General features: G+C 35.8%; 1 protein-coding gene across 3 annotated transcripts in view; it reads right to left on the reverse strand.

Annotated features, from left to right (window-relative positions):
* The window catches only part of SATB1 (SATB homeobox 1), a 129,418-nt gene that overhangs the window by 69,632 nt on the left and 46,784 nt on the right, over positions 1-13,002 (reverse strand). For 2 of the 3 annotated variants that reach the window (XM_053714218.1, XM_053714217.1), the window contains exon 8: positions 9,095-9,307. The exons of the other annotated variant lie outside the window; for it this stretch is intronic. In XM_053714218.1, the coding sequence (XP_053570193.1) occupies positions 9,095-9,307 (213 nt within the window). The remainder of the gene's footprint in view (positions 1-9,094; positions 9,308-13,002) is intronic. 3 annotated transcript variants of the gene reach the window in all.

The following is a 13,002-nucleotide window of genomic DNA, read 5'->3' on the forward strand; positions in this document are numbered from 1 at the left end:
CATAACTTCTGTTTCCGGCAAGCCTTGAAACACGGGGCATCAACCTCCATATGGAGCTTGATAAATATGCCCCTATGGAGTTGATTTATCATTTGTCAAGCGGACATGGTTCGCTATAACGAATCATGTACGCTCGATATCGCTGTCTGCATTTATCGTTGCACAAGCATTTCTGGTTGAATGCTTGTGCAATGCAGCACCCTGCTCACTGGTGGCCAAATGGCCTCTAGCAGGTGCGGTCAATCATGCTTTCAATCTGCCACCTAAAAGGTGCCAGAAAGGTTAAAGGGACATGAAACCCAAAAATGTTCTTTCATGATTCAGATAGAGAATACAATTTTAAACAACTTTCCAATTTACTTCTATTATTTAATTTGCATCCTTCTCTTGTTATACTTTGCTGAATGGTTTATCTAGGCAAGCTCATAAGCAGCAGATAACATTGGTTCTAGCTGTTGATTGGTGGCTGCATATATATATATATATATATATTTATTGATTGTGATTGGCTCACCCATGAGTTCAGTTAGAAACCATTAGAGCATTGCTGCTCCTTCAACAAATAATACCAAGAGAATGAAACAAATTAGATAATAGAAGTAAATTAGAAAGTTTTATAAAATTGTATTCTCTATCTCAGTGTTTTTCAACCAGTGTGCCGTGGCACACTAGTGTGCCGTGAGAGATCCTCAAGTGTGCCGCGAAAGACACAAAACAGTGTGACATATTTTTAAAATTTTTTTTTTTTTTTTTTTTCTGGGACGTTTTTTTATTTTGAGTGAGATGATGACTGAGGGTAACAGCGCAGCGGCAGCTCGCTTCCCCGACCCGTGTTCACACTTGGAAGGAACCCACACCCACCACAACAAGTGTCTAGTGCCAGGTCTACACGCCGCAACACTTCAATTCCCCATGCATGCTGGCACAGCTTTGCTCCTCCTCCAGAACAGTTCCAGCCAGCAGGGGTGTCCCTCTTTCAATTTTGGAAATATTGGGAGGTATATGACAGGCTCATCAGGCATCATTTACAACCATGACATAATGACATTCATTCACAGACAATCATTATGATTGTTTGTTCATGAATGTCAATATGTCATGTATAGTTTGTAGGAGGCATGGCATTACAGCACAGTACAGTATGTGTGTGTGTGTATGTATATATATATATATATATATGCTGTATTAGGCTACAATGTGTGATTTTGTAAAATTTTGGGATGGTGGTGTGCCGCAAGATTTTTTAATGTAAAAAAATGTGCCACGGCAAAAAAAAGGTTGAAAATCACTGCTCTATCTGAATCATGAAAAAAATTGGGTTTCATGTCCCTAAGGAGCAGTGGTCTTATGACTGCTGCTTCTTAACTTCCGTTTCAGGTGAGTCTGAAACGATAGGCCTCCGGAGCAACATCCGCCGCTTAATAAATGGAGCCTAACTGTTATTGCATTCTCTTTTAATTATGCATTTGATGATTATGGAATTCATTATATAGAATGATCCTTTAAGGTTACAGAATGACCAAAGAAAAGAAAAGCTGAGATACATGACAGTCGATATACTCCTCCTCAGAATCAGGTTTATTTAAATTTTTATTTACCTTTCTATGATTAGTCTAAATGCTTTGGGGAAAAAAACACACTTTAAAAAAGTCTTATTATATTGGACAAAGAAAATTAAAATTACCAAAAGCTTTAGGAAGTAAAAGTCTCCAGAATAATTTACAAAAAACATAAAATCATAATACTTGTGAATACACTGCATAAATCATGCACGGCAATGCATCAATAAATAGTTGTTCTCATATTCTTATTATCAGACTATTTGCATATTGTAAAACTGGACTAACATGAAAAGCATTCAATGCTGTATAAAGGAAGTTGGAGTCTTTTGTAGTTTTCAAGGTATATTTGGCTTCAAACCTACTGGACATGTAAAAAGAAGGATGAAACACATGCTAGATCTTTCCATACTAGTTTAACTGTTTGCTTATCATTCAGCATGGGAGATTAACAGTACCCTGGCAAATATTAACAATTATACTTTTCCATACTTCACATCACAAGACAGCTTGCTACAGCAATAACAACAAAATGTTTATTATTAATTTGGAAGGATAATAACTCTGCTTGGGTTGGGGGATCCGTTGTATGCTAATGTACAACCAATCTTCTTTATTGAAGGAGGGGGACATTGCTAGCATGTCACATTACACAATAAAAATATGTATATTCCAGTCTACTATTGTAATTCCTGTTACAGCATCATGCAACATCAACTTTGACAGGTGCAATTAAGCAAGATAAGAAATCCTTGGCATTGCTCAGGGCTATATTCTATATTTGAATATGCAAGTTTGTTTAAAGGGACAGTCTAGTATAAATTAAACTTTCATTATTCAGATAGGACTTTTAATTTTAATCAACTTTCCAATTTACTTTTATCATCAAATTTGCTTTTTCCTCTTGGTATTCTTAGTTTAAACTAAACATAGGTAGGCTCATATGCTAATTTCTAAGCCTTTGAGGGCTGCCTCTTATCACATGCTTTATAAATCTCTTTTCAACACAAAGAGACAGAAAGTACAGGTGGGCCATATAGATAACACTGTGTTCAGGCACAGGGGGTTATTTAAGATTTAGCACAAAACAATGCTAAATGCAAGACAATAGATCAGAGCTTTCCAAACTTTTTATGTTGGTGACACACTTTTTAGACCTACATCATGTTGCGACACAGTAATTCAGTTGTACTGGCAAACAGGAGGTTAAACTACCTTGTTTTAAGAGATACGGACACATACATAAATTATATAATAACAAAATGTATTTACAAGTAACAGTATGTATGTGCAATAACTAAAAAAAAGTTTAATATCACCAATAGCTATTACTATTTTAATGGGATGTATGAGGTTGATGGGATGAACACAGTTTCTGAATATTTGGTGGAATATTGGACAAAGACACTCGCATTTCATCATCAAGCATTTTTAAGCTTCCCCTTCCTATCCATATATCAAGAGCAGGAGCAGCAATGCACTACTGGGAGCTAGTTGCAAAAAAAAAACCCACTGACTTCAGCTCAGTGTTTAAGCTGCCGCCCTCAGAGCTCGGTGAGTCCAACTGACTACTGCCCACCCTGAAAACACACTGCTGTCCCACTCACTGACTACACGTGCAGTCACAAGCCATTTAAGGAGACTACACGTGCAGTCAGGAGCCAATGTGCCAATGGGAATAGTTTCAGTTCCCACTAAGCTGCGCCAATAGGTTAAGATGATCTGTGACCCCTAGGTATCAATCACATGTCAACCATATGATATACGTAGCAGGCAGGCGGAAAGTCAGAAACCAAAAAAATATATATTTTTTTTAATTTGTGCTGAAGCAGGGACACACCTACACACTGCTGCCGACACACTAGTGTGTCCCGACACACAGTTTGGAAAGCACTGCAATAGATAATAAACAGTAACAGTCATGTGATTAGGGGGCTGGAAGAAGGTTCCTAGATACAAGGTAATCACAGAGGTAAAAAGTATATTAATATAACTGTGCTAGTTATGCATAACTGGGGAATGGGTAATAAAGGGATTATCTATCTTTTAAAACAATAACAATTCTATGGTAGACTGTCCCTGTAAGTGGGATCTAGTATGCTTATATTACCTTTATTCAATTATGTTCTGTAAAGAGCAAACTAATTTTGCTTATTGTAAATAAGTTAACCCTAATAAAAAAAAGAACAGTCAATCGGAAATTAAACATTTTAAAAGTTTGTTGTTCCTCCAAACATACACTGCTCAAGGGTGTATGTCTGAAGTGATCAAGATACTGCAAAATCTTTTTTTTTCTGTTCTGCTGCTAACATAGCTGCTAATCTTGTAAAGGCTGCCTGGAAAAAAAAAACTCACGTCTGCACTGGGGCAAAAAATGATGACGGCATCTGATTATGTTGTGAAGCTACACAAGTATGTAATAAACATGCTTAGCACTGAACCTGGTGAGGGTAGTGAAGGGTGGTAAGGTGTCTAGAATAAACAGAAATATGCCCATGGATGAATGTCTGGGGATATTACATTGCGCATGAACACAATTCTTAAATTCTTAAATTCTCAGCTCAGTTCTGTGAGGTCCCTCAAAGAATTTTAGAAAGGCAAATTGTACTTATTGAATGGTTTATGTCACAATGCTGTGTTCTGGATGTGAAGGAGACACATACATTACAATATACTAATGCTCAAAAAAGACCCCCAAAGAGTTTGCTTAATTTCTCTCCATGCTGTGACTTTCATCATCATGCCCTAAATCTAATCATAAAGGTGTGTGCCTTAATTACACTAGGCTCTAAAAGTGTGTATCTGTAAACAGTTTCCAAGCAACAAATACAAATAAATAAATAATGAGTCTTTAAAACATATTTAAACTTGCAGTCCATAGCTTTGGTTTTTATAGGTAGATTTGTTTAATAGTATATTCTATAGTGCTAAAAACTTTAATTTATCAGACCTACCAAATTTGTACAAAAAAAAGTTTAAAAAAAAACACACAATGTATACAGCTTTTAATATCCATTTAGACATCTCAAGGAGTAAAACCATTCATTTTAATAGACTAAAAAGAGGGCGAGAGAAATAATGGGAAAAGAGTAAGGGAATGGGGGGGGGGGGGGACAGGGAAATGAAGAAGAGAACAGAGGGAAGGTGTGAAAGAACTGGGGGGTATACAAGGAACAGACTTCTACCACGCCAGCAGGTAAGGCATAATAGTGGAGAAGTAACATGTTATGGACTAAAATAAAAGGTAGTAGAAAAGGGACTATAAACTAGCACCTTACTTTTTAATCAGGGTTGGCTCAAGAAAATGCAGTGGCTTGCTGAAAGAAGGAAATGAAAGAAACCCATCTATAGTCATCCGTCTCAAAAATTCAAATTAGCAGACTGAATTTTAACACAAGAACATTTTGATACTTTTCTGATGGATCTTATATGAGACACGTTTTTGTTAAAAAGAAAAAAAAGTATAGTAAAAATAATAATAATAATAAAAAACAGAATACCCTCTCCCTATGTACCTCTGTCAATGCCCCACCTTATTCAAGCATAGAGCTGGCTATACTTGTACTGCGCCAACAGTGATTGCACACATTCTACTATTAGACTTGTGGACAAATAAAAACATTGCCAACAATGTGATCAGGGAGTAATAGAAAATGAAAAATTATCTATATTCATTTTCATTGATAAGAAAGAAAAGGGAAAGATGGAGGGACTGGGAGCTCCCACTATATCCCATAATCTCAATTTCTTAAAAATATGCTATGGCTATTGTGGGAAGTAGGGAGATAAAAGACTAGATTAATTAGAGGACTCTGGTAGAGGAAGTGATAGGAAACACTGGGGAGATAATGGAGAGATAAGGAAAACAAGTGCAGAAGTAAAGAGAACATAAAGAAAACGGGTGGTAGTGGATAAAACAAACATCAGCTTAGAAAACAAAGAATGTAGTGCTGTGTCAACCAGGGTGTTCAAAGAAAGTAAAAGTCCTTTTGCAAAAAAACAAAACAAAAGCCAAAAGTGAAGTACAGATGATACCTTGAATAGCTAACTAATAGGGAGTAGAACTGCAAGCTTTCAGGAGACTGAGGTCTCTTTGTCAGACAGTGACATACCTACAGCCTCTATCACAGTATCACCATCTCGAGGATGCAATCTCTAATAAAGGGACGGTCTACTTCACAATTTTTATTGTTTAAAAAGAAAGATAATCCCTTTATTACCCATTTCCCAGTTTTGCATAACCAACACGGTTATGTTAATATACTTTTTATCTCTGTTATTTCAGTTCTTTTGACAGACTTGCGTTTCAGACAATCAGTGCCGACTCATAAATAACTCTATGGGAGTGAGCACAATGGTATCTATATCGCATACATGAACTAGTTCTTTCTAGCTGTGAAAAACTGTCAAAATGCACTGATGTAAGAGGCAGCCTTCAATCATATGAGCCTACCTAGGTTTAGCTTTTAGCAAATAATACCAAGAAAAGAAAGCAAATTTGATGACAAAAGTAAATTGGAAAGTTGTTTAAAATTCTATGCACAATCCGAATCATGAAAGTTACCTGAGTTGCCTTAGGGAGACCCCAAAAATGTTTTCAGCAGGGCCCTTGGTTGAGTAGGTTTGCTACTGATATAATTATAACAGTTAAAGATAGGGTGACCATATTGCCGCTTTAAAAAGGGACACATATGAAAAATACATATGTCAGTGTTCTTATACAAAACATTTATTTAAACAGCCCTGACATATGTATTTTTCATATGTGTCTGTAACAACCCAAGGGTTGCAGGTTCAATCCCCGGCGAGGTCCACTCAGCCTTTCATCCTTCCGAGGTCGATAAAATGAGCAGCACCTTGAGACCCTTAAGGGTGATTAGCTGCGCTTTACAAGTACCCAATATATACATACATATGTGTCCCTTTTTAAAGTGGCAATATGGTCACCCTAGTTAAAGGGACAGTCTACGTGAAAATTTTTGTTTAAAAAGAAAGATAATACCTTTATTAACCATTCCCCAATTTTGTATAACGAACACTGTTATATTAATACACTTTTTACCTCTGTGACTGCCCCCTTAGCTCAGTTCTTTTGACAGACTTGCATTTTAGCTAATCAGTGCTGACTCATAAATAACTCCACAGGAGTGAGCACAAGGTTATCTGTATGAACCTGATGAACGAGCACTGTTTAACTGTGAAAAACTGTCAAAATGCACTGAGATAAGAGATGGATTAGAAATCAGTTTATGAGCCTACCTAGGTTTGATTTTTTTAACAAAGAATACTAAGAGAAAAAATAAAGTTTTATGATAAAAGTAAATTGGAAAGTTGTTTAAAATTGCATTCCCTCTCTGAAACATGAAAGTTTAATTTTGACTTGACTGTCTCTTTAATAAAAATTCACTTTCATCGTTATGCTGTTTTGTGAGCAGAATCTAACAGTCAAACAGTTAAATAAGCCAAGCTATAATTATAGAACAGGTTTACTCTTCCTCAGATAAAACAAACATAATGCTCAATTCACTATAACCTTGTGCTGCTCTCCAGTAACACTATTAGACCTTTTAAATAATATTAATAACTCCTTCTGTGCCTGGGAGACCCACAGAGCTACTGTAGTGAAAAATCAGTGGAGCCTGAAACAAGACTAATTATTAAATCTCTATAGTTCTACAGAGATCACTATTTTATGATTTGGAGTACTTTTCCCTTATCTCTAAAAGGAATATTCATTCGACTTCAGGCTAAACTCCATTAATAGTAGACCATTAGCACACTGTGTTCCCATTCACTGAGGAAATTTGCTCTTTCTTGCAATACATTAGTCCACAAAAGTAGCAGCTTCCTCCTGTTCCCTATCTGCAACCTGTGTTATTTATTACCCCTGGAAGACATTTGGTAATCATTAGCTGTAAACAATCATGCATGTCTAGTAAGGGAAGCTATCATCTTTGATGAACTCATTATTTCATATTGCCAAAAGAATGTAAACATGTTCTGTACTAAACAAAAATATTCATGTAAGTTGAATTTATTTAAAAAATAAAATAGGGGGAAAAAAAAAAACAGCAGAAACATTAAAAATATATCAATAGAAAATCTGAATATGTAGAAATAACCCTTTTTTTAGAACTTTAAACATTTATGAATCTGGTTTACGCTATCATACAAATAATGGGGGGGGGGGCTAACCTTACTATCCAGGCAGACATTTTTCAAAATATTTACTATTATTATTTTAGAATTTGAATGACCTTAGGCTATAATCTAACGAGTATTAACGCTCACCCGTTGAGGGTTACAAACAGTGTAGGATTTCAACCAGCAATCTGGTTGAAACAACTGAGCTTGACTTACTTGCCTTTATTTGAGCAAATTAATTATGAAATCCAGACCTGTTTGAATACTCATGAACCAGATTTAGAATCCCCTGATCTGCCCAATGCTTTTTATTTTTAAGTAGAAATGACTACACAGAGCAGCAAGTTTGCATGCTTATTTGTTCTACAGGAGTTTCTCTGATTCCTTTCATGTTACAATAACCCCATATCGAGGCACCCAGGGAAAAAGTTTGATCTCAAAGTTGGATTTCACTAACTGCAGTACAGTTTAATGAAGGCACTTCTTATAGCACTTCCCACTGACTTGCAAACTACCTATTAAAATAAAATCACAAATATTTTGCAGCATATACTTTTCCCCAAATCTCTTGAAGGGGCTCTTTACAAGCTTTTAAAGTCCCAGTATTGTGACAATGGTTAAAAATTCATGTGATGATGAACATTAAAAAGGTGAAGAGGAGAATGGCCTATAATTCTGTAAATGAAATGTACATTTTATAAAGTTAAATAATACAACTATTAGACAATGTTGAAACTAATTGGTCCTGCGGTACTGTTCAGACAACTAAGTTTATTAAGCCCTTGTAATCCACAATATCAATGTTCTTTACTGCACAGTAAACCAAGTTGTTTGATTATAAGTAAACACAATGTATAAACACAGAAAAAAAAATCTTCTCAATTTACATATATGCAGGTACTAGTGGGGTTATAACTTTGTGCATTCTGAAAGTGAGCAAAACATTCTAGAAGTCTTCAGAGAGCATCCCTCTAATGAATATAGTATAGCTGTATTTAGGCCCTGGCTTGGTACTAAATGAAGAGATGATAGGGAAAGAGGATAATGAACCCTTAGATGTCATGGGAGATCAAATGAGACCTGGGATAAACACATATTTTCCGTGTGAGCTTTCGTATGTCATACATCTGCTTTTAACATTCTAGGCATTTATTATTTTATGATGTCGGCACCAAAGCAATTCATATGAAGACATGGGTTTGCAAAAAATCACTGAGAAAATACTGTATCAGCCTTGCAAATCTTTAGGTTTGAATCTAAATCAATTCTGTAATATGAATGTAGAAAACAAGCTGTACAGACATATTAAATGTCAATTGTATGATAAAAGAAGATATTTAAAAATGTAATAAAGTTTTGAAGGTCTGATATTCCTAAGGGATGTCTCTCACCTGTGGAGGACGGCTTGGGGGTGTGCTGATCAGTGGTGCTGGGCCAATGGTTGACGCAGCATTTAGACTTCTTTCCCGCTCATCTTGGTAGATACGATCTCGCTCTGCTTCTGGCAACTGTAGGAAACTCTGCATTGCTCGAAGATTTACCAGCAAGGATTGTGATGCAGTCTTAGGGTCTTCTTCCTTTCGCAGTATTTCTGAGAGCAAGCCCTGAACAGTGGAGTTGCAAATTATTACCATGCAATATTTAAAATTAAAAAATTATATATATATATATATATATATATATATATATATATATATATATATATATATATATATATAGTTCTACTTTAACTGATCTAATTATACAAAATGAGTCAACACTCTAATAGTTAATACAAATATAACAGTATTGCACTGGACCACACTTTTGGAGGGCAGTGGAAAGTGCAAGAGCCAATAGTGTCTACAGTGCTTTTTTTAAGCTATACTTATCATCTTTAAAGGAATGTTAGTCCCTAAAATAGTATCAGATCAAGAGACTTGATATTTTGAATTTAATGTAAACTAAACTATAGAGTTATTAAGAGCTCCAAATAAGCTATGTTATTTATGTATTTCTCTGCTTAAGGATTCACCAAGGCTCAAACAAAGTGATTCTGAATTGCTCCAACAAGCGAATTCTGAAATACAGGATAAGTTGCAACCCACATGAACGTGTAATGGATACCCTTCTGAACCTCTAACTCAGTTCTAATGACAACAGTAAACAGCTGTGGGAAGTTAACACCCCATGTAATTAAATCGTGAATACAAATATACTATCCTTTTGTACTGATTTGCACTGCCAAAATTCACGTTTGTGCCAATTTGATTTCAGAAATTTTGCACATTATATTTTTTGCCATGTGACTTTAATCTCCACCCACTTTGCACCTCATGCAATAAAATGTTTTGTGCCAATACAAGCACTTTTTTTACCAGTTGGTGTCAGAGATATTACACATTATACCATGTGACCACGATCTTCACCTACTTTGCACCCTATGTAATTTAATCGTGAATACAAACATACCATTTTTTTGTGCTACATTTTTGCCAATTTGAGCCGCAAAAACAAATGACTATGCCAGTTTGGTTTCAGAAATATTGCACATTATATTACTTGACCTCAATCTCCGCCCACTTTGCCCCACATGTTATTAAACCATAAATAAAAGCAAATCCTTCATTTGTGCTGCTTTTGAAGAAAAAAAAAGAAAAAAATAACTGCCCTAAAGCAAGTACTTTGCTCAAAGTTTACAGGCATTACAGGACTGAGCAACATATGTACATAATGCTATAATTAAACATAAATAAATTAAATAAAAAATGTTAATGCTGAAATGTCAAGGCAGGTTATGTTTGAATACCTTTATAATTCTGCATGACATTAATGGCCATGAGAACAGCTTTCTGCAGAGACTTCTAAGAGCTGGTACAGTTCTATTACTAGTATTTTAAAGCTATAAAATAGCCAAAGAACATATACTTTCTCTAGCTCAACTGGTGTAACTAAACTATTTTCACTCAAAAATGATAAAAATCCTAATGGTATCAGCGTAACAAATAGATCTGCAAATTGCAGAAAGGATTTTTAAAACATAAGTGAAAGAACAATACATTCTTACGGTTATTCAAAAATGAAGGGATCCTTGGAATAAAATATTGCTACCAGAGAACTGCACACTAAGGTGATAAGTACTTTCTATAGAGAAGCGCTGTATCAAAAGACAAACATTGTGTTAGGGTTCACTATGATTAGCTTTCCAGAGATTATACTTTATCACAGATAAACCACTTTTAAAGTACTTGTTTCAAATAAATGAGCGTAATAACTCTATGCCTTCTGCTTTATTATTACAGCAAAGATAACCTCCCAATAATTATTGATGGGGTCATGGCAATTAATTGGGCATGTAATTTACTGTGCTATGAGAAAACAGAAGGGAACTGAACTGTGCAACTCATTTATGATCTAAAGGAGCAATAAATTGAGATTTAGCAACTCCCATGTCTTTATCACCTTATTACTAATCTAACTTCTCTAATTGTGTCACTAATATCAGTGCATATTATTTTGGCAGGCAAGTAACTTACCTTGTATGAATTAACCCTGGGGTGATTTAAGAATAATCTGTGATTTAAATGTATTTTATTTTTTTACTTACAGATATACTGTAAATGCAAGTTCAATGGGAAATACGAAAACCTTTTTTTTTTTTCTTTATAATTTGATCATGTCTTTTTCTTTGAGATAACACAAATTCATCAAGGTAAATAGTCATATCACACGTAACTTGGCACCACGTCTTCCATTGGGAATGTGAAAGAAATGACCACAATGAAGTGCCATAGTGAAATATCACACATGATAAAATGCTGCAGTTAAAGCATTGCAAAAAAAAATATTAAGATTACGGGGCCAATTTATCATGCCCTGTATTTAGCCAAATGTATCTGTTCCCTTCAGGCTCACGGGAAACAGGAGTTAAGAAGCAGCGGTCTTAAGACTGCTGCTCCTTAACTCGTCCGTCACCTCTGAGGAGGCGGACAGCAATCAGCCCGATTGGATACGATCGGGTTGATCGACACCCCCTGCTAGCGGGCGATTGACTGCGGATCTGCAGGGGGCGGCATTGCACAAGCATTTAACTAGAAATGCCTGTGCAATGATAAGTGCAGACAGTGTATGCTGTCGGCATTTATCAATGTACAGCGGATCATGTCCATCTGCACAATGGTAAATCGGCCCCAATGACTTGTGTGCCAAAGAAATAAGCTGAAATTAAAGGGGCATTGTACACTAGATTTTTCTTTGTATAAATGTTTTGTAGATAATCGATTTATATAGCCCATACAGGTTTGTTTGTTTTTAAATGTATAGTTTTGCTTATTTTTAAATAACATTGTGCTGATTTTTTAGACTCCTAACCAAGCCCCAAAGTTTTAGAAGTAGATTGTTGTCTACCTACTTCAGCTTGCTCCTGTTTGTGTAAAGGGTCTGCAGGGGTGGGGGCAGTGTCGGCTCTTTTTGCTTTACAGACCATTTCAGTGGGTGTCCCAGCCTAACCTTTTCAACAGTGCTAAACTGGGAGCTTCTAAGTAAGTTTTTAAAAGGTTTAATACTCAATGTTTAGATCAGTATCTGTGCATATTATTCTTTATAGAAGTGTTTTTTACATGCAGTTATATGAAAATAGGTGTATATTGTCCCTTTAACTGTGCCTAAGGGAAGAGATTATATCATTAATGTTTGTTGCATTAGTTTGTTCTGTACACTGTACATTTCTCTTTATCAAATGTAATCTTCCAAGGCTCAGTAATATTTGCTCAAAATCTAGGCGCTGGTCTACTAATGTAATAGCCAGTTTTTTGTCAGCGTTTTTGGTGCAGGCATATTATATACCCAAAATGTAACCAGAATGAAATCTATAATTCACTTTAGAAGCAAACACACCAGCAAACAGTCTTGGTATAAATTATGGCGAGCAAAAAAAGATGAAGAAGATAAAGAAAGAAAAAAAAAACACCACTGTGAGTACAGACTTAGTAAAGCATTTCATGCCCTTACCTGTACACCTTTCCTGAGAAAACCTGAACTACCAGTGTTTTCAACTGGAGCAGATAACTCTGGGTAATGATATGCACTATGGTGTAGATTTACTTTTACTTACGCTTTAGCGAATCATGTCCGCTCAACATCTCTAAATGCCGACAGCTGTTGGCATTTATCATTGCACAAGCATTTCAGGTGAAATGCTTGTGCAATGCTGACCATTGCACACTGACGGTCTTATGGCCGCTGCTTCTTAACTGCATAAAACAATGGGTCTCTGAAGCAGAATTTGCTGCTTCATAAATGGAACCCTATGTCTCATCTT

Source organism: Bombina bombina, chromosome 5, assembly GCF_027579735.1.
Source record: "Bombina bombina isolate aBomBom1 chromosome 5, aBomBom1.pri, whole genome shotgun sequence".
Classification (NCBI taxonomy): Eukaryota; Metazoa; Chordata; class Amphibia; order Anura; family Bombinatoridae; genus Bombina; species Bombina bombina.